The sequence below is a fragment of the Microcebus murinus genome, chromosome 3 (genome assembly GCF_040939455.1).
Source record: "Microcebus murinus isolate Inina chromosome 3, M.murinus_Inina_mat1.0, whole genome shotgun sequence".
NCBI lineage: Eukaryota > Metazoa > Chordata > Mammalia > Primates > Cheirogaleidae > Microcebus > Microcebus murinus.
The window spans coordinates 58573421-58596150 of record NC_134106.1 but is presented as its reverse complement, the minus strand read 5'-3'; the positions used below and the strand labels follow the sequence as shown (position 1 = coordinate 58596150).

General features: G+C 47.4%; 1 protein-coding gene across 5 annotated transcripts in view; it reads left to right on the top strand.

The window, feature by feature from the left end:
- ADD2 (adducin 2) overlaps nt 1–22730 on the top strand; it is a 103012-nt gene that overhangs the window by 73532 nt on the left and 6750 nt on the right. For all 5 annotated transcript variants that reach the window (XM_012750133.3, XM_076000865.1, XM_076000866.1 and 2 more), the window contains 9 exons: nt 1757–1906; nt 3176–3319; nt 5383–5481; nt 9860–10036; nt 13477–13734; nt 14566–14685; nt 16321–16410; nt 18351–18498; nt 20151–20279. In XM_012750133.3, coding sequence (XP_012605587.1) covers nt 1757–1906; nt 3176–3319; nt 5383–5481; nt 9860–10036; nt 13477–13734; nt 14566–14685; nt 16321–16410; nt 18351–18498; nt 20151–20279 — 1315 coding nt within the window. The remainder of the gene's footprint in view (nt 1–1756; nt 1907–3175; nt 3320–5382; nt 5482–9859; nt 10037–13476; nt 13735–14565; nt 14686–16320; nt 16411–18350; nt 18499–20150; nt 20280–22730) is intronic.

The window sequence follows — 22730 nt, the reverse complement described above, 5'->3', positions numbered from 1 at the left end:
GGGCACCTGCTTTGTCCTTTGTACAAAGGCACTATATGGGATAGTAGCTGTTTTATTAGGCTGTGGAGGTTCTTGAGTGACAACAGGTCATTCAACTAATGATGAGATAGAAGAATACATGAGAGCAGAGAGAGACCATCCCAGAGAGGCTGCACAGCCGGGGAAGTGGGGGAGCTGGGCTGCGGGCAAACCAGAGGCCCACACTGAGGCAGGAGAGCTGCTGCCACCTCCAGGGCTCGGGCCACTTTGAGTCATGTTCATTCGGTGAAATTCACTTAGAACAGAATGTGGTAAGAGGGGATTTGTTGAACATCTTACTGATGCTTCTGCTTAAGCAAGCGATGTCAGAAGCACATCCCCCCCTCCCCACACACACACATCTTTCCTTTGGTTTCATCTTGTCTGCTGGGGCTTTCTGGAGCAGGGGCGGTGGGCAACTTGAGGAACTGCCCTGTGGGCTACATTCAGGATGGCATGGGTGCTTCGGTGTTGAGGGCAAAAGTTTTAATGAGTTTCAGCACTATAGTCTAGCTTGTTCATGTCCAGGGAACAACTGTAGTCAGTAAGTCAGGTTAATGACCAGCTGCAAGGAGATCACACTCAAGGGACCGGGGTGTGTTCAGTAAGAGTGTTAGAAGGAGCTGATTTCAGGATTTGGGTTTGTGTTAGGTGATTTGGGAGAGAGTTCTCAATTTGCCTTGGATTGCATGCTGTCAGGACACAGGGGAAATTCTATAATGGGATATTTTACTAATTTTTATCCAGGAGGCAGGGGAGCGGAGGGAGGGAGTGAGGCTAAAGCTGTGATTGGCAAAGAAGCAGCAGCAGTCTCTCTTGTTAGCCAACGAGAGGGGGTGTTGGTCATTTCTGTGCTAGCACAGTGTTGTTTTTGTCTGTGCTCAGACATGATTAAGGAGTAGTCATTTGTCTTGTTGTATCACAAAGTGACCTTCTCAGATGTTGATGTTCTGTAAAATTGTTTATGTTAAGTAGGGAACACGATGGCCAGCCACCAGCCCTCTCTCGAGCATACTCACACACACATGCACACACACACGCATGTGATTTTTTCTTGTCTTTTTTTTTTTTAGGCATTACACCTACTAGCCCTTGGAGTCAAAAGCAGATTATAAAACCAGTGACTACTTTCCACTTGTCCTTTAAGATCTAGCTTTTGAGTCATTGGTAAATGGGTGTTCATTATACTATCTTCTTTATACTTATGTATGATTTTTTAAATCTCAAAAAAAAAAGGAGGGCTCAGCTTAGAGGTTACTTCCTCTGGGAAGGCCTTTCCGATTCTCATATTCTGCTGGGATTAAAGATTCCTTCTATCTGCTTCTGGAGAATGCTGTGCATGACTCTGAGCACTATGTTACTCAGAGTGTGCTGTGTGGACCAGGATCACTTGGGCACGTGTTAGAAATGCAGACTCCGAGGCCCCAGGCTTAGCCTCTGCATCAGAATCTGCATTTTGATAGGATCTTCGCGTGGCTCATGTGCACAGGAGAGTGGGAGAGACTCTGCTCTAGCATTTTCCCTGCTGAATCATAGTCCTCCACACTCCCCATTAGACTGTGCACTCACTGAGGGCAGGAACCAGGCCGTTTTCCCCTAACACCAAGCCCAGCCGTTGCCATGGTGTCTGGGATGAGCACATGGACACAGGTGGACGGCACCACCGGGCCCATGGCCAGGAAAGGAATGGGGGCCTTTGCCACCCTGTTGCTGTAAGTCCCTCTTCTTCCCTGCCCAGATCAAGGTGAACATCCTCGGAGAGGTGGTGGAGAAGGGCAGCAGCTGCTTCCCAGTGGACACCACGGGCTTCTGCCTGCACTCGGCCATCTACGCAGCCAGACCCGATGTGCGCTGCGTCATCCACCTGCACACGCCGGCCACAGCAGCGGTGAGTGTGCTTCCTTCCAGCTGCCTGAGGAAGGACATAAGCCACTGGAGGTAGTAGCAATCTCATCATTTAAAACAGTTCTGGAAAGATCCTGGAACTCAGGTCAAGGTAAGGAGAGAGAGCTTCCAATATGGAAACCCTCAGCCTCTCTGGATTTCTAACTACTAAAGTCTTAGTATAAGGTAAAGACATGGAACGTCCATTTCACCAAATCCCTGACCCTACTACACACAAACCGGGACCACTTACCGGGAGGACAGCTCATGTCAGGCTGGTTGGACCAGGGGGTGCCTACCCCCACACAGACCAGGCTCTGGCGAGGAGGTATCTTGACAGAGGATAACAAGATGGTGGGAATCTGGACTGTGCCCACTTTTCAGCCCAGGGCAGGCAGCATGGGATGAGAGTGGAAGGAATGACCTCAAGGAGCAGGTTGTTCCCCAAGGGTCTCTGGTGATTTCTCCATGTGTGCCTAAGACATTGTCACTTGAAAAGACAGCAGACAGTTCTGGACATTGCCCCAACCCTCCCCTCATCCTACTGACCCCCAGGCCACACACCTACAGGGACAGATAGGACTTGTCACCAGCATGTTGCTTTCTTAGCAAAGCACACTGGCTCTGAGCATTCAGACCTTCCAGAATCTGTACTAAGATGCAATGGTGTATTTGTGCCAAGTGTGCATCTCTGCAGAGCCCAGGGCTGAGTTGGGGCAGGGTGAAGAGGGAGGGCAAGGGCTCCTCTAAACTTCTCCATACTCCTTGCTTTTGAGAAAAGGTGTGGATGGGTAAAACCCTGGTCCTTGTACTCGTAGTGTCCTAGAGCCATAAAGTGGGACTTCTTAGTGGGCCTTCCCATTAGGACTCATGGCTATTTCTGCACTGAATCCAAGATTGAGGGTCTCCAGCCTCCCCCCAGAGACCTGGACTCTGCTTCACCCCAGCCTGGTGCAAACTCCACCACACCCTGCCTCTTCCCTGGGGGTTGTGAGCCAAGAGCAAAGCCAGGGGCAGCAATAGTTGTCAAGCACATTCTTCCCAGTTATCCTAAGAGTTGACATATTGACATGGCTGCTGTGAAGCTGTGCTGGAAGGACATTAGAGCAAGCAGCGTGAAAGCAGACCCGAGCCAACGTCTTATCAAGTGCCCATTCCCCACCCTCACTGGCCCCCAGCATGGAGCTGGACCGTGCTGCTCGGAGGAAAGAGCAGGTGTGCCGTGCATAGCTGGGTGAGTTGCAGGTGCTAACCATGCCATTGTCTTGCTAAGGTGTCAGCCATGAAGTGGGGCCTCCTGCCTGTCTCCCACAATGCCCTGCTGGTGGGGGACATGGCCTATTACGACTTCAATGGGGAAATGGAACAGGAAGCCGATCGGATCAACCTGCAGAAGTGCCTTGGACCCACCTGCAAGGTTAGCCCAGTTCTTCTGGGAAGGTGCTCTGTAGTGGTTTGTTCAAAGCCAACATCACAAAATTGATATATGTTCATTGCAGAATGTGTAGAGGTTACAGATAAAGCAAAAAAAAAAAAAAGGAAAGAAAAGAAAAATCACATTACCCTGAGATTCTGATTTTGGCTAACATCCCAAATATATTCACATATATTTACAAAAGTAGGATCATAAGTTCTCCTTTTTTTCCCTTAGCAATATACGGTAAACACCTTTGCATGTTATTATTAAATGTTTTCCCTATCACCATTCTAAATTATTAAATTCTATTTCATTGTGTGAATGGCTGTGCCACTGTTTACCTGAACATTCCTCTATGACTGGACATCAGAAGGGCTTTATTATTTTTTTCCCTAAATTTTCTCTTAATATAAAAAACACTGTGGTGAAAATCCCTTCAGCTAAATCTTTGTGTTTGAGATGATTGTAAAATAAATTCTTAGAGATGCACATTTTAGAGCTCTCACTTCATATTGCCAAATTCTCCCCGCAAAGTTTATTCACTCCACATCCCACATCTAGTATATGAGAATGCTACTTCCCTGCAGTCTCCCCAAACTTGAGTGTTACCACGTTTATTTGTTTTGCCAACTTGCTAGAGAAAAACAGAATCTCATTATTGTTTGGCTTCGATCTAAAGCCCGATTTTACAATAGCACATTATCATGGGTGGTCGGGTCAGCATGGAAGAGCTTCGGATCCAAGCCTGGGTTGATGGGCACTTGCTGCCGTCCTGGCAAGTAATGCACTGCCCAGGTCTTTTCCCAGCTGAGTCCCTGTCTGGCCACCTCTAATACGGGCGAGAAATCCCGCCACCCTCTCTGACACCCTGCAAAGTGTCATTCGCAGCGCTGGGAGAGGGATGAGACGTTCACATCTATGAAGTACTGCAAAGGAATCTGAGAGATGGGATATTCGTTGTTTGTGTTATCTTTTGTGGGCTACAGTCATCTCTTTCCATTTCTCTGGTACTGGAGAGGAAAAAAAACACCAGCTGTTTTCCCCAAGAAAGAATGTGATGTGTATGTAGGGTTACCAGGCCTCAAGTCTGCAAGGACAGATCTGACACATGGATCTGTGTCCCAGCTCCCAGGCCGGTGTCATCTGGTTTCCGAGAGTTCTTGAGAGTAAAACCAACCAAGAAACGTTTCTGGCAGGGAAGATGCACTTGGACTCTGGGGAGTCGTGCTCTTGGTACAAATTCGGTTTTGGTTCTCCACCCTGCCCCCGGCCCCACCGACTCAGACACGTTGTACCAATAGTGAGAACCGCAGGGTTAGTTCAGGTGCTGCCCCTCAGTAGCTGGGAGACTTTCAGTTTCTTTAGGCTGCTGTTTCCTCATCTGTCAAACCAGTGAGTTAGATTAGAAGGTCACTCTGGCCTCTTTCACCTTGAGGTTTAGAGCTGCCGGGGCCTCACTGAGTTTATGGAGCAGAAACCTGAGGCCCGGAGAGGGGATGTGACTCACCTGTTTCTGCAGAGCCACCTCTTCGGGTTTTGGCTCCCAAGTTGACTAAGTCAAAGGGACAAGAGATTGCTTCTGAGGTGGGACCAGTGTACTGGGCATCAGATAATTTCATTCACTTTAAAAAAATATATAGGGTCTTGCTATGACTCCTTGGCTGGACTTGAACTCCTGGGCTCAAGTGATCCTCCTGCCTCAGCCTCCCAAGTAGCTGGGACAACAAGGTCGTGCCACTGTGCCTAGCAATACTTTCATTCACCTTAGCATACACACCAGTTTTTCAAACTTCTAAGTTTCCAAGGCCTAAAGACCCAGGCATTGCCAAAAGAAATTGACCAAGCTATTTAGTCTCAGTTTTAAAATGCCTTTTCAAATTCTTAGGGTTAAAACCACAAGTGGGGTAGCATTGGGGTATTTGATTAGGGAAAATGAACAGGGGGTTGAGGGAGGGGCCCTGGGATTGGATGTGGAAATCGATCTAAATAAAATGAAAAACCTCTCTCTCTTAACTGAAGCTTAGAAGGCCTAAGGTTTTAATTGGCTATTTACTTCTCTATAGATCCTGGTGCTAAGAAACCACGGAGTGGTTGCTCTGGGCGACACCGTGGAGGAGGCGTTTTACAAGGTCTTCCACCTGCAGGCTGCATGCGAGATACAGGTGAGCAAGTTCCTCTGGGAAGCAGGCCCCGGAGTGGGCTCCGACAGGGGTCTGTAGTGACTCTACTGGCTATGATTCAGGGAGTCCTTTGAGCCTAGACTTCTAAAGGCCTTGCCCAATTTCTCTGCCTTGGCACCATATCCTTCTGAAGTTTCACACTTAAAATTAGTTCTGTGGCTTTTAAAAACTTATTATCACTGTCTAGCATCCAATAGCCACTCTTGGGGTTCAGCGCTCAGGATGGGGAGCTGCCTGGGCTCATTAGCTGGACAGTGGGAGAAACTGTGATCGAGCACATAAAAGTTCTTACTATGCACGTGTGATATTTGGGGTGCACCTGCTACACCTACCCGTGCCCAACAGACACAGGTACGTTTTCTTTCTTTGGGGGTGGGTGTAGAGGCCAGGCACATGGTCAAGTCCAGAAAGAAGTGGGGAGCAGGCCAGTGGGGCACTGACAGGGCAGCCTGTGCAGCCAGGGCAACCCCAGGGTGAGGTCCGGGGGGCCCACTGCGGAATCCCCTGACTGGTGAGGGACGGGGAGGTGGGACTGTCAGTGATCGCAGAATCCCGAGAGGAGTTGGTAGAGAAGCAGTGGGAAAACAGACAAATCTGTAGTTTTATAAACAAAGTGGTGGTGGCCAAGCCAGGCACATACTGTTCGCTGTGGCAGGTTGGCCGGGTGAGCGGGGCCTTGCGGGCCCTGGAAAGGCTTGTTCACCAGGCTGCTGGGCTCCATCATCCCCACTCTGGGCTGTGCACCCGTGGGTAGGGGACTTGTCCTCCTTGAGCCTCTGATCCCTCAACTATAGTTGTGGGGCCTAGCGGGTCATTGTGGGGACAGGGCTTCTCAGACAAGGAGAGGTGTTGGGATGGAACTTTCAGGACTCAACTCACAGAAGGGAGGCTGGTTGCTGCTGGGTGAGTCAGCTCCTTGCTGGGCCCTTTGGTGTCGGGTCTGCCCTCTCCTGGCCGGCCCGGGCACAGCAGCACCTGGGAGAAGAACTGCCGTTCTCTCGGAGTTACTCTGGGAAGAATGAGATGGTCCCCGAAGCCTCACTAGTGGAGGCTCCACAGTGGCACCCTTCAATAGTTTAGTTTTGTTTGTCAAAAGAAAGCTGGAGTACCCTCCAATAGTTTGTAAAGGAACATGTTGAGAGGACAGCTGTGAGGGTAATGATGAAGAAGTGACAGAGGAAGTGGTCAGAACAGGGCGACATGGGGAAGGTGGACCCAGGACCCAGGTCCACCTCTGAAGTGGTAGCTCCTCCGTCCAGCCAAGGATGCTGGCCTTGAGCTCCGACCACTGACTGGTGGAAGAATGTGGCAGAGCCTCTGGCGTAAAGGGAAGCCACTGTCCCTTCTCTGCACCTGAACTCTTGAGAGCTCCCATCTTCCTTGGGGAGAAGAGGCTTCTATGAGATAATAGCTCAAAGAGAAACCTTGTCTCTTTGCAAAGACAGCCCAGCCCTACAAATGGATGGCGAGAGATGCCCATGTGTCCCCCCACAAAGGGAAGTGCATTTCTCCCAGGATCCACACGTCCAGAATGGTCACTGGGCGATTTAACCAAAGGTAGAATGGCCATCTGCAGTCACAGGGCAGAGCTGCTGGCCACCGTCCCTGACAGCCCCCAGCTGCTGTCGCTTTCTTCTCAAGACTGGTTTGGTGAGACCCTGTTATACACCTCAGGCAATCCAGACAGATAACCCCAGAAAAGCTCCAGTGACATGCTTTCTTCAGCTAGTGGAACAGAGAGGCTTCTAGAGGGAGGAATGGAGCTAGAAGATGTGGAAGCAAAACAGGAAAGATTAGACCAGAGGTGGGTGGATCAGGACGTGAAGAGCGCAGGTACCCGCAATCTGAGGTGCTGTTTGGATTGCAGCCCTGGTCAGATCATTTTGAGTGGAGCAGCCAGCGCTGAAGCTCTGTTTCCACCATGGGCCTAGTGTTCTCTCTTGGTGACCTTGGCAAGCAAGCAAACGTGACTGTAGTCATGTTGGTGGCTCAAGGCAGAGAGCCTGTTCGGTTCTCCTGGGGATGGTTCTCTTTGCTCCCCATCAATTTGGGGTTCCGGGAAACTGGGTCATCCCCAGCGGAGAGAGGCAGGTCCCTGCTCTGCTGACAGGCAGATGGGAAGGAGCTCAGGCAGTTCTTCTCCATCTGCTGCCTGTCACCATGGAAACCAGGGAGGAAGAGGGAGGTGGGAGGAGGCAGCCCTCGCAAGGTTGTGGGCAGTTCTCTTGCTCTCGCCTCCTCCATTAATGACCGGTCCTGGGGGATGTTGCTTCTCAGAATCCATTTATCAAAACCATTTATAAGGCACTCCCTGTGTTCCAGATGCTATTCTAAGTGCTTTACAACTGTTACCTTAATGATCTTCATGAAGCAGATACTGCTATTTTCAGGAAACTGAGGCACAGAGATGGCACAGTAAGCGGCAGAGCTGGGATTCAAACCCAGTAGCCTGGCACCCAGGTCTGTGCCCTTCAACACCACCATGTGCTGCCTGCAACTGGGCACGTGCCTGGGATGAGAAGGGCATGAGAAATGTCCTTGCTTCCTCCTCTTCACAGGGCGATGGGGGTCACGGGGAAGGCTGCCTGGCTGACCCCTGAGAAGCACACGGGGGTGTTTGTGGACACTGGTGAATTCAACACACTCCAGGGTCTGTCCCCACCCTCCTTGGCTTATAGACCTATATTTTTCAGCAGGCTAAATTAGATCTTTTCGTTTTCAATAAAAAATAACTGTCACAAAAACACTGAAACACTAAAAGTTTATATAATCGGAGCAATTCCCCCATAATAAGCGGGATTGCGCGGGATATGAAATCTTACTCAGAATACTAATGTAACGATGCGCAGTCCACACACCTGGCCCACTACCTGGGCTACTCCAAAGCCGCCTCCTCGCTCTGTAGCCAGGCTTGTCCAAGAAGCCACACCCTCACCAATTGCACCAGAGGGCTGGATACATGGGGTAAATAGAACATACTGAGGGATAAGCATGCAATAGAAAAGGGAATTTCTTAGATTAATGAATGTTTTCTAGAATCATTCTAAAATCACCTATTGTATACACACACTTCCTAATACTCAAACCCTGCAGCCATCTGCATCATCTCCTCCCCATGGAGCCCTGACAAGGGGACAAATGCTCTAAGTCTGTAGGTAGAAGCCATCTAATCCCTGCACATCTGGCCCCCTGCCGTGCACTGTCAACATTTGATCTGTCTCCTTTTCTGCGTTTGCTTGACTAACTAACCCTGTCATGAAGGATGCATTCTTCCTCCAGACCTGTTAATCCATCCCGTCAGGTTACACCCAGTTTTCATTGGCTTAGAAGCCAGAGTGTTTCTTTCAAGTGATTTAAAAAAAAATAGGAGATATTTCAAACATACAGAAAAGTGCAAAGAGTAACGTAATATACATCCATACCCACCACTCAGATAGAACAAGTATTCACAGTCTTTTTACTTCAACTTTTTTTTCCTTTTTTTTGAGGCAGAGTCTCACTCTGTTGCCTGGGCTAGAGTGCCGTGGTGTCAGCCTAGCTCACAGCAACCTTGAACTCCTGGGCTCAAGCAATCCTCCTGCCTCCGCCTCCTAAGTAGCTGGGACTACAGGCATGTGCCACTGTGCCCAGCTAATTATATATATATATATATATATATATATATATATATATATATATATATATATTTTTTTTTTTAGTTGTCCAGCTAATTTATTTCTTTCTTTCTTTCTTTCTTTCTTTCTTTCTTTCTTTCTTTCTTTCTTTCTTTCTTTCTTTCTTTCTTTCTTTCTTTCTTTCTTTCTTTCTTTCTTTTTTTTTTTAGTAGAGACAGAGTCTCACTCTTGCTCAGGCTGGTCTTAAACTCCTGAGCTCAAATGGTCTTCCCATCTCGGCCTCCCAGAATGCTAGGATTACAGGCGTGAGCCGCCATGCCCGGCCAACCTTTTTTCTCTTGAAGAAATAAAATGTTACAAACAAGAATCGAAGTCCCCTTTGGAGCCCTTCCCAGTCTCATCCTGTCTCCTTCCCCAGAAATAATCACAATTCTGAGTTGGTCTGTGTCCCAGGTAATGTTCCAGTCCTCTCTATTGTTTTATTCCTACGGTTTAACACTTGCTATTTCCTTCTTCTCTATAGCCTCTGAGAACCAACATCAGGAAACACACTACTAATACCTCTTTCCTTGGAAATGGGTGCATGCCCAACAGCTTTGGGTGGCTTTTCCTCAGTTTCCCAGACATTTCTGATGTCTAAGTTCTCTGGGACCACCCCCACCCCCATCCCATTACGTACCGGAGTGTAGGTAAGTGCAGGGTCCCCCTGTGCACATGCGCTGAGAGCTCTCTGTTCTTTGCTGCAGGTTTCAGCTCTGTCCAGTGCTGGGGGAGTGGAGAACCTCATCCTCCTGGAGCAGGAGAAGCACCGGCCCCACGAGGTGGGCTCCGTGCAGTGGGCCGGGAGCACCTTCGGGCCCATGCAGAAGAGCCGGCTGGGGGAGCACGAGTTTGAGGCCCTCATGAGGATGCTGGACAACCTGGTGAGTCCCCTGCCATTGCCCTCTGGAGGCAGGCAGTACAAGGCATGGGATGGGCATGACAAACTGCCAGCATCATCACAGTTAAAGTGTTAAAGCCTTGTCGATTGGCAATTTGATTTAGGATTTGTGATCATTCTGATAGTAGTTGAGTTTTTAAAAAATGGCAGTTGCTACCCCCACTACATGCTGTGGCTGTCATCATATCTGCAGAGTGTTCTCTATGAGAAGCAGTAACCCAGTAAAAATCAGAACACAGCTCTTCTCTTACACTGGGGCTTAGCTGACACCTCTCATGTAGTTAGTTCTGCCTTTCCCCCACTCTTATGACTTTAATGCAGAAAGCATGTAATACTAATTTCCTTATTCCTAAGCAGCTGCTTTATAACAATAATCTATTGTAACGAATGAATGAATGACTCAATCATGTCAGGAATTAAACTGGCATGCGTGTAGGAGTGGGCTGGTTCTTTAAAGGATACAGAAAGTTTTAAGATAATCTTCCTTCTTGTGGGGTTAACGATTTAGTTAATAATATGGGATATAAACAGGCGACAATTTAAGAACAAGAGGAAAGCATATGCAACGAGGAGCTAATTATAGCAAGAGACTATAACTTAGATGCTCAGAAAAGCTAAAGATGAAATTTGTCTTTATAACATTTCTGTCTGATTCATTTTCCCCATCCTCATTGCTACTGTCTTGGATTGTCTTTATCATGTCAAAGTCATTGTAATAATTAATACTTTTCTCCCTACCTTAAGTTCCTGCAAATGATCTCCACCTTTTTACTTTATAATGATGAAAAGTATAAACCACAATAAAAATACAACTCCCATTAACATTTGTGTGCTGAGTAATCTGTATGTAAAGTATAGATGACTGGATGATTTCATACAGGAATTCTTTTGGACCTTTAAGAAACAGACAATTCTTATGCTATGTAAACTTTCAGAGAAGAGTGAAAGAAGAATACTAAACCATAACAATTATAACACATTCATACCAATTTTAATTTGAATGTTGATAAAAAAAATGCTGCATAAAAACTAGCAAATAGTATTGAGTATAATATCAGAATAATAATACACAATAACCAAGTGAGGGCTCATTCCTAGAATTCAAGGATGGTTTAATATTATAAATCTTTTAAATATAATTCATGATATTGAAAAGTCAAAGGCTAAAAACCTTTTGATCATTTTAGTATCAAAAATATTTGATAAAAATTTAACATCAATTTATAAAAATAAAAGCTGTTAACTAGGATAAGAGGATACTTGTTTAACATGATTAAAATGATTTTTCTCAAAACAAGAGCCAGTATTGTGGTGAAACACTAGAAGTATTTCCATTAAACTTTGAAACAAAACAATGATTCTTGCTCTTAGCACTATTATTTAATATTGTTCTGGAATAATATTGGAACTCAGTCCAAGGGAGTGAGGCATAAGAATAAAAGGTATAAAAATTGTAAAGGAAACAAGATTACTTTTCTTTACAGATAATATGGTCTATGCCTGTAAAGTTCCAAAAAATCAACTGAAAAAATATTAGAAATGAGGATATTTTAAGGTGGTCAATTATGAAAATACATACAAAATCAGCCATTTTTGTATCTTAACATTAACTGCTTTGAAGATATCATAATAGTAGAAAATAATCCTATTTGCAAATGCAGCAAAATCTTAAAACATTAAGCAGAACTCATTTAAATAAAACCATAAAACTTTATCAATAGATAAGAAAGAAAACCTGAAATCAGTGTAGAGCTGTAATTTATTCTTGGTTTAAAAGCTTCAATAGGGTAAAAAGGTCACTTCTTCAAAATTACTTAATAAACTAAATGTAATTCTTTCAAAAATGGGGGAAGGCACCAAGGACTTAAAATGTCCTTCCACATGAAATTCAGAATGGCTAGGAAAATGCTATAAAGAGAAAAGTAATTAGAGATACTAGTTCCACCTCCTGATAAAGTGTGATAAAGCTTTAGTGACTACGTGGTGACTAAAATACTAGCAGAATGGGCAAGCAAACCAATGCAACAGCTTAGAAAATCAAAATATATGAGAATCTCAAAATATATGAGAATTTAACACAGGATGAGCAGGCACTTTATTATATAAATCAGTGAGGAAAAGAAAGACTAGTCATTAGGGAAAGAAAACGAAGGCATATTGCTACCTCATTCCTGTCAACAAAAATATTCCTGATTTATCAAAAATTTAAATGTAAAAGTGAACTCATAGAGATATTAAAAACATATTCATATTTTTTATGTTCCTGTGTTGGGAAAGACCTTGTCAAACATGTCAGAAAAGTCTAAAATTATGATGACAAATATTGACATATATGATAACATTAAAATTCAAAACTTATATTTCTATAAACCAAGCCCTCCCCATAAACAAAACTAAAAGACAAATTATGGGGGAAAATATTTGCAACATCTACAATAGTCAAAAGATTAATATTTTTAATGTAAAAAGGTATATTATAAATCAATGTGAAAAAGAGAAACTAGAAAAATGGCCTGAGAACATAAATAATTTACAAAGGAAGAGATTCAAATGGCCATTCTATGTAACTGGAAATATCCCATTTTGCTAGTGATCAAGCATACACTCACACATATGTATGCATAGAGACATGATGGAAAAGATTTTTAGTGGTTGTCTCTGGGGGTGAGATTTTTGCATAAAATTCACTTTTTTCCTAATTTTTTATATTGTTTAGTTTTTATGCATGAGCCTGTATTTCCTTTATAATCAGAAAAATACATTAATGCCATTTTAATTTAAAAATAAAAGAAGAAAAAGACAGGGAGAGCAGAGTATTGCTCTGATAGTTGCTGACAGTCTTGGGTGTGTGTTCTCACTGAGCGGCATTCAGTGCTGGCTTTGAGGGACATGGCATGGCTTAGGGGGACGGCATGTTGAGTCAGATTTTGGGGTTCCAAGAAGGAAATAGTTAAGCCTCAGGGCCGGGGAAGGGAGGAGTGACTGTTAGAATCAGCTGGGAAGCTTTTAGAAATCCTGTAGTCCAGGCCACGCTGTTGTCCAGTTAAACTGACAGCTCTGAAGCAGGGCCCAGGCATCGGTATTTTATAAAAGTCCTGGGTGATTCCAGTGCCCATTGAGGCCGAGGACCACTGGAGAGGACACCTGCGCCTGTGTTTGGGAAAAGAACTCTCTCTGGTCCGAAAAGTTCTAGGGATTTTCTCAGCCCTGATCAGAGGGCTTGTTGTGGTGGAGGAAGAGAGGGTTGGGAGACCAGGAGGAGGGGACAATTCTGAAATATACCAGAAGAGTGGCAAGGCCAGGTTGTCTTATGGAGATTTGGGTTTAAACTGAGTCCTTTAAGGGAAGGGAGCATTGCGCATGTGCACACGTGTACAGACCTTTCCCCCCCATCCTAACTGGTTCTATTTTTGCCCTTTTTAGGGCTACAGAACAGGCTACACCTACCGCCACCCCTTTGTTCAAGAGAAAACCAAACACAAAAGTGAGGTGGAGATTCCGGCCACAGTCACGGCCTTTGTGTTTGAGGAGGATGGGGCCCCGGTCCCCGCGCTGCGACAGCATGCCCAGAAGCAGCAGAAGGAGAAGACCCGCTGGCTCAACACGCCCAACACCTACCTGCGGGTCAATGTGGCTGACGAGGTCCAGAGGAGCATGGGCAGCCCCCGGCCCAAGACCACGGTAAGGGGGAGCCAGCGCAGGCCTGTCTGCAGAGAGGGCTGGGCTGCATTTGTGGAGTTAAGCAGCTTTAAAAGGAGATCAGAACAATTTCTGCTGTGCCTGGGTTGGTACCATTTCCTCTTAGAGCTTTCTGCTGAGCATCTGGGAGGCTGCTCAGGCCACTAAGCCCCTGACCAACTCTTTCTGGCACCTCTGTGCTGAGTTTTTGGGCTGAGGAGCAGCTTTCTCCAGAGGACAGCTGGACCAGGTCACTCCAGCAGCACACAATTCAGGAGCAGTTGGGGTCCTGCTTCTTGCTCCACATCCAGAGGGGACTGCTGGGAAACTCAAGGGCTGAGCATCCAACAGCTGGACTGCAGATCCAGATGCAAACCCAGGAGGGGGTGGGACAGTCACTTCTATTAAGTTACCTTTTCTCTTTCTCCTGCACCCACAGACTCTCAATTTGAATTTTCATTAACATAAAGGTAGTCAATAGCCAAAAGAATAGCTCTTCATAAAAAATATGAAGTCCTCCAAACTCAAATTGGGTTACCTAATACTGAAGCCCCAGACATTGCCTGTCTGTCAAAGCTGGTTTGCAAGGCTCTGCCGCGGGCTCTCCAGTGTTCTTTATGGCCAACCCTTGGCCTGAATGCCTTCTTTGGCAGCTGGGTTGTCTGCTGCCAGAGACAGGCATTGAGGAGTCCCAAGAAGAGAGATCATCTATGTATAGGCTTGCTGACCTTCCGTGCAGGCTGGTGGGCCCAGGTCTCGTGGGGCAGAGGCATTCCTGGGGAGGACGCCTGGGCCTGCTCCTTCACCTCACCACCTGGCCCTGTGTTTGTGCAGTGGATGAAGGCTGACGAAGTGGAAAAGTCCAGCAGCGGCATGCCCATACGGATCGAAAACCCAAACCAATTCGTGCCTCTCTATACTGACCCCCAAGAAGTGCTGGAGATGAGGAACAAGGTAAGTTGAGGGCTGCTTAGCTCACTCTCTGCTCCCATGGGGAGGGATCTCAAGTCCTGCAGAGCTGAGTCCTCAGGGTGTGTGTGGTGCACCAACATCCCAGATGCCCCAGAGGACCAAGAAACTACCATGGACTGACCATGTGCCAGGCACTGTGCTAAGCGCACTACTTAGGTAGTCCTAGGTAAGTCCTTCTCATGGAGGGCACTTACTTTCCACGTTATATGTCTGAAAGACCTGCTCACAAATTGAGTTTTTATGAATTTTATGCCATTTTTCTTTTGCTTTATTTTGAAGATTTCAATATCCTTTTTTTTTTTTTTTTTTTTTTGAGACAGAGTCCGGCTCTGTTGCCAGGGCTAGAGTGCCGTGACATCAGCCTAGCTCACAGCAACCTCAAACTCCTGGGCTCAAGCAATCCTTTTGCCTCAGCCTCCCAAGTAGTTGGGACTACACTCATGTGCCACCATGCCCGGCTAATTTTTTCTATATATATTTTTAGTTGTCCAGATAATTTCTTATTTTTAGAGACATTGGGTCTTGCTCTTGCTCAGACTGGTCTCAAACTCCTGATCTTGAGGTATCCTTCTGCCTCAGCCTCCCAGAGTGCTAGGATTACAGGCATGAGCCACTGCGCCTGGCCTTCAAGATCCTTTATATTTATTTCTTGACCTTTGCCTGACAGTTCACTCATTTATATTTCTAATGTTACTTTAAAAACTGCAGAGTAGCAGGCCACCTTCAATAAGTCAGATGGCTCACAGGACAGGGTTTCAGTGTGTGGCCTGAGACTATCCTGCAGCACTTGCTTAAAGTTCAGATTCCTGGGTCCTTACCCCAGCACCAGACATTCAAATTTAATAGGTGCGGAGGGGCCCCAGGAATCTCTATTTGAAACAAATTCCTTAGGGGCTTCTTAGGAATATTAACATTTGAATTAAGGCTTTTTGCAATAATTTGGATGGAACTGGAGACCATTATCCTAAGTGAAGTATCTAAAGAATGGAAAAACAAACACCATGTGTACTTGCTATTAAATTGGAACTAACCCGTGAGCACACATGTGCACAGAGGGAAGTAAAACTCAGTGGAAATCAAGAGGGGGGAGGAGAGGATGAGTGGAAACCTACCTAATGGGTTCAATGAACACTATCTGGTGATGGGCATACTTACAGCCCAACTTAAGCATAACAACATTGATACATGTAACCAAAAACATTTATATCCCCATAATATTTTGAGATAATAAAAAAAACCTCAAAAAATTTTTGCTCTTCTCACTACAATTTTCTATTCTGAAGAAGAGTAATCTATATAAAAATGTATCAGTTATAGTACCAAAAACAATTTAGGAACCTCCCTCGAGGATCTACTGTGTCTCCTTTTACTCTTGCCTCTACAGCACCTTCTCAGAGCTCACAGAGATCTGGTGCTTTCCATGAACTACTCATCACTCTGGAGCACATGTGGAGACCATCTCTTGGAGTGGACGGATTGTGTTAGAATAGGAGACAGAGTCCCACATCCTTGGGGGGTGTCCTTCCTGCCACAGGCCACACTGGACACCAGTGTGCTCCCCGCCAAACTCCACACACTGAACAGCCAGCTCACTCTCCCTCTCTCCTCTCCACACAGATTCGAGAACAAAACCGACAGGATGTGAAGTCGGCGGGGCCTCAGTCCCAGCTCCTGGCCAGCGTCATCTCTGAGAAGAGCCGAAGCCCGGTACAGCAGAGGCCGCCCCTGACTGGAGGGGAAACATGTTTGCCTTCTGGGGCTTCCGTGCCTGGGGCTGGGCAGCAGGGCCCCTGAGTCCTCAGGCCCACCCGCCCCTGCGATCTCGGGTGCTGGTGCTCTCGCTGCAAAATGGAGGGCCACCTTGCAGGGGTGCCGTGAGGCCCGGGAGGACGAGGTCTCATTGCCCCCTCTGGGCGCCGGGCAGGGGAGCAGCAGCCCCGCCTGCCCATGGGAGTGCTGCTGGCTTCCATTCCTTTCAGCATGGAGCTCTGCTTTGTCCTGCGAGCACCCCGCATGGTGGGGACTCACGGGCAGGGGGCCGGTGGCTCTCAGGTGCCCCAGGTCTGCCAGCCCTGAGTGTTTCTGACCTCTGCGCTGAGATACAGCATCATCCAACCAGAACTCTGGGAGGATGCTCGGCTACCCACAGAGAGGGGGCGTGTAGATAGGACAGGGCTCCTACAGAATGGGAAGGGACAGTTAGTTGCCCACACAAACCCACATAGAGTTAGAAAGTATAAAGTCGTTGTGTTCGTGCTTGAGATAGAACAGTGTTTTGTCTAGTGCTTCACAAAAGGGGTGAAGTTTGGGGTCCTGGCATGTGTTTGAAAGCAATGCTGCTCACTGCAAGGTAGCAGTGGGCATGGCATTTGCCTTAGCAGTAAGAAGTGGGGAAATACAGGAAACGTTCCTCCCTACAGAGCAAATTGAGATGCTGTAAAAATGTCAGGTCAGACTGCAGCCCACAGTGCGTTCGTTGGCAGGAGAAGTGTGGAAGTTGTATCGTTGCACCCACCTCCACCGCATCCATACTCAGCAGGATGAGGAAAGCCGAATGTGCTCAGGGTCCAGGATAGAAATAGCCCATGATTGGGGTGGGGGAGGCGAGAATTCAATACAATGAGCGCAATTGTTTAAAAAAAGAAAAACAACTCTGCCATCATGCCAAGTGCTCTTCTCAGAGTCCCTCTTCTGGGGTTCTCGGATGCTCCTCTGACTCCAGACTCCTTACACTGGGCCTGCTGCTGCCTCCCTTCTGGAAGGAGCCTGTGGCCCGTCATCGGAAGACCCTGCAGGGCCAGGGAAGGGAGGACTGGCGGGCTGCACTCTCCTTTGCTCCTCCGCAGCTTCAGAGCACAGCATCCCCCACGGCCAGCATGAGGATGCTGAATTAGGAAAAGGGGCTGTGGAGTTGGAATTTTAGTCCCTGTCTTGGGCTAGAGGGGTCAGAGGATTCCTGAAGCTTACCCAAGGTCCGGCTGGTCAGCTCCCCAGAGCCAGGGGCTCCACAAAGGTGGTGAAACACAGTTGATTTTGCCAATGTCCCTGCAGGGACCTGCAGTACAGGCAGGTTGAAGATCCAAGACTCAGGAACTTGGCCCCTTTGTAATTTATGACTGTGCAAAACAGGACTCACAGTTTGGATGGAGAACGCTGAAGCCGCTGTGTTTTGCATATGACTTAAAGCTGTGTGTTGTGGCTTGCACTGCTGTGGGGGGCGGGGCAGTGGTGGGGACTGGCTGGCATGAAGCTTGCGTGAGCCAGTGCTATGCTTGCTGGGCTCTGGCTGAGCAACTGGGCCACCAACTGTATTTGCATAGTGATGGCTTGGAAGTGTCCATAGAAGGGATTGCAATAAAGGTATGTCATCCTTCTGCTTGGGAGCATCCTTTGATTTTATTTCAGGGGCAGAGTGTGGACCCCCTGTATTCATCCCAGCAGTTGCAAAATCTGGGTCTGGGGGTGAGATAGTAATGGGGAGCAGTGAACAACCCTTGCCCCAAGGCCCTGAGCTGTTTCCAAGGAGCTGCATGCCACGCTCTCCCTAGCAAGACCACTGGCAGCCACGTGAGTCTGAGAGGAAGCTGGGGCCTGCGCCCCAACCTCGGCGTTCAGAGAGCGACACACACTCTGTGGTTAACTTTCAGTCTACAGAGAGCCAGCTGATGTCCAAGGGTGACGCAGATACCAAAGATGATTCAGAGGAGGTGGTGCCCAACCCCTTCAGCCAACTCACTGACCAGGAGCTGGAGGAGTACAAGAAGGAGGTGGAGAGGAAGAAACTAGAACTTGATGGTAAATAACCCCGAGGCACCATTGCTTCAAAATCCCCCCGGGTGGGCCGGGCGCTGTGGCTCACGCCTGTAATCCTAGCTCTTGGGAGGCCGAGGCGGGCGGATTGCCCAAGGTCAGGAGTTCAAAACCAGCCTGAGCAAGAGCGAGACCCCGTCTCTACTATAAATAGAAAGAAATTAATTGGCCAACTGATATATATATAAAAAAATTAGCCGGGCATGGTGGTGCATGCCTGTAGTCCCAGCTACTCGGGAGGCTGAGGCAGGAGGATCGCTTGAGCCCAGGAGTTTGAGGTTGCTGTGAGCTAGGCTGACGCCACGGCACTCACTCTAGCCTGGACAACAAAGTGAGACTCTGTCTCAAAAAAAAAAAAAAAAAAAAAAAAAAAAAAAATCCCCCCGGGTGGAGGGGAGAGCTCAGGACCACCCAGGGAGGACCTTCTTGCCCCATGGCCAAATACAATGATACTCTTATTACCATAATTCTGTTAATCATAATGCCCATCATCACTGTGTGCCCAACAGTTACATGGTGCCTTCAGGACCTCACTAGACCTGCCACCCAGGTGTAAAGGAGCTAAGACTCCTTAGTGCTTAGCACAGTGTCTGTAAATATAGCTCAGGTCAGTAAGCAGCAGATAAATGTGAGCTATAATAATTTTAATAGTCTTCATTATTATTTTACATCAGGTCTGGTATAATTAAGTCTGGCAATCAAAACTATCCACCAGCTGACACCTTTATGTTTTCTTTTTTTCACTTGTTATTTCAGAATCTTTAGTCAAACCCATGTCTCCATGTTGACTCCCAAATACTCATACTCACCATAGTCCCTTCCTGGCATGATTCCCCTTCTTGGCGTTCCTGATCCAAAGTGACTGACACTTCAGCTTCCGTGTCAAACTCCCCTCCAGCTAGGAAGGCCTGCTGTTACCCTCTGCAGCACACACAAGGGAGCTATCGCTTCTGTTTGCTTCAAGAGCTCTTAGGGTCTGAGACACAGAATTCAGCTTGTGGTTGGGTCCACCTGTCTAGGCTGTCATTCCCTCAGGGCAGGGTCTTCTTCCACCGTGCTCCCTGCCCCAGGGCTGGCTTCTTCCTGGGCATTAAGCCAGCACTAGAAAAAGCCTTGCTGGCTTGCCTGGAGTTCCCATGAGCCAATGGCAAGGTAGATAGAGAAACATGATGCTTATTTCTAGGGATTGTTTGGACAGAAAACGTAAATTAGATACACAGTAAATGAGCTACATGCAAACAAATCATGGGTGTTTTTAAGGGGAGCTAGTGGTTCTTTGTGTGTCCACCTCTCGCCCGTTGTTGTGCTCACAACATAAAGCACCAGGCTGGTCCTCTTCAGGAACGGGACAGAGATGGGGGCCAGGCTGTGGTCTGGCTGTCCACATCGGGGGTGACATATTCCACTGGTAGATGTGCATTGAAGGGAACAACGTGACTCTGACTTCTCCCATTGGTCCCCCAAGGAAGTAGCAAAAATAAAAAAAAAGGCTAGGGAACAGCTAACTTCAGCCAGAAGGTTCCTTATCAGCCCGTCGAAATGATGATCAAGTAGAAAAAAAGCAATTTTTAAATGCTCTCTCTGCCCGTCTCTCCTCTATTTGACCTCCATTCTAAGGTGGCTCTCTGTATTTTCAGGAGAGAAAGAAACCGCCACAGAGGAGCCTAGCTCACCTGTAAAGTCTGCCCCCGCTTCTCCTGCAAAGGGCCCAGCCAAGGAGGCAGAGACGAAGAGCCCTGTGGTGTCTCCTTCCAAGTCTTCAGAGGGTGAGTGGAGCTGAGCGGGCTGGGCGGGGGCAGGTGCAGCCACCAGGTGCCTGCATGGATGGCAGGGCAGGTGTGCACACTGTGGGGACCCTGCCTTCAATAGGTGCTGCCCCCCAATCCAAAAAGCTTTCTCCTTCGCTGTTTCTAGAAATCTAAAATAGGGTTACCAAATTTCAGCTTGTTTCATTCACAAGCTGTGACAATACAGCTTACAACTGAAGCCCAGTGTAAGCAATGATGAATGAGTTAATGACCGACCAGGCCTCCTCACCCCAAACTCAGACGTGGAGGGGCTGATGGGCCTTTCCAGATGTACCAGCCAGGTTCCCAGACATCAATGTGCATAGGGACCACCTGAGCATCTTGTTAAAATAAAGGTTCTGACTCATTATGTCTGGGATGGGTCGTGAGACTCCGCATTTCTCAGGTGAGACTAATGATGTCATTCTCACCCTTAACTGCACACTGGAAAGACCTGGGGAGCTTTAACAATCCCATTGCCAGGATCCCACCCCCAGCATTTCTGAGTTAAATGGGCTTGGGGGGGAGCTGAGGAGTATAGCCTGGAGTTTTAAGATCTCTGCAGGGAAATCTAAGGTGTAGTTCAGGTCAAGAACAGCTTCCATGGAGAGGTACTAGTTTAAAGAACTGGGTTTTAGGCCCAACCAAACTGCTAATTAATAACTACTAATTTTAGCAAATCAAATAACCTGTCTGTGCCTCAGTTTCCTTGTCTGTCAAATGGGACTACTAATGTTTTCTCTTTTTACAATTCTTATATGTATAAGGGAAGTGTAGGTGAAAGTATACTTTGAAAAAGTAAAAGCCTGACTTAAATGTAAGATCTAATTATGGCTATGATTAATAGTATATATATGATGGATAATAATACCATTATAGTCCCTAGTCACCTAAATCATGAAAGTGTCTTTAGTGAGCTCCGGGAATCACTGCAGGGCAGGAACACTCCTCCCCTGGGTCCCCCAGAGATCCCCACCAGAGAGGGCTGTGCTGCCATCCAGAGGCCAGCAGCTTGGTGGCTTGTTGGAATCTTCTCCCTCCTGGGTAGAATGGCCACATATATGGGTTTCCATAGACTCCCCCAACCTCAGAGCTCCCTTTGTAAGCAAACTGCTACCTTGAGTGCCAGCCCAGCATTTCCAAAGGAAACCCATCTGCTTGAGGCCAGGGCCCCAAGTGGATGTTCCCCAACTGTTTGTGTTCATTGTGTCTCATCGTGGTGTTGTCAACCTGTCTCCACAACGTCTTCCTTTCTCTTCCCATTTGTGCCTTCATCAAAGGAGTTTCCTCCGATTCTGAATACTTGTCTCTGTAGTAAGTATAGAGAGGCTGCTTACTAACTCACTCCGACACCTGCAATGGGGGAGGGATAATTCTTTCAAAGGAAATATATTTCTCTGCAATTTTTTCCTTTGCAACTCACAACTCTGCCTTTAGGAGGTTTCCTGGCTGTAAAATTCATGACCAATTCCACATGTGCTGTATGTGGACTAGGCTTCTTTGTGGGAGACATGGATGTAACACACATAGGGCACACACATACACAAACACACCGGGAACACATGCCCAGAAGCAACACGCCCCCAAAGTGAGTGGGCAGTGGGGCCAATCTCAGGCACTCCCTGAGGGCAGAGTGCTCATGGCCCTCAAGAGTTCATCTCCATCCTGTTCCTAATGCACGGGCATCTCTAAGGGGCCCACAACCTCTTCTAGTGCTATGGGCCAGAGCCTGGTTGTCCTTGGGGACCAACCACCTTATAGGGATACACGAAGGGCCTGGCCTGCTAGGGTCCTCAGCATCCATCAGGGCATGTATTCCTACTGCAGGAGGGAACCCAGGGCTGGAGAGGAGGCTCATGGCAGGAGTGGGACAAGGGGTGGTGATTTCATATCAGCTCCCAGGAGTGACAGAGGGCAGAGGGGTGTGGGATGGATGAGATAGCTGTTTACCCAAGTCCGATATCATACCCACTGTAGCAGAATTCCTCATTCTCCCCCTACAAGGGCACATTATGGTTGAGTTGTTAGAAAAGTTAATTAAGCCCTTCCTGAAAATACTTCCTATAGCACAAACAGAGCTGGGGAGCATGGCCGTACTGGAGCAGACCCTGTGTGATGTGAGCATGAGTTGTAGTTGTGTGGGGTGACTGGTGTGACTCTGTGGCCAGGCTGCTTAATGGCTTGCCCAGCTCTTTAGGGCAGATGGGGCTGACCGACCAGGCAGCATTTGCACTTTCACATTTAGCTCACCCACCAGATCAGGGACAGCTTTTCCAACCATTTGTCTCTATGCTCTCAAATCCTCTTGTGCTGAATCACCTCAATGTCACTCTTCATCCATCTCCCTGACTCCTACCCTGGCCATCAGAGAGAGCCTTTGCATCTGGCCATCTGTGCCAGCTTCTTCTCTTTAACTACCTCCTACTGCCC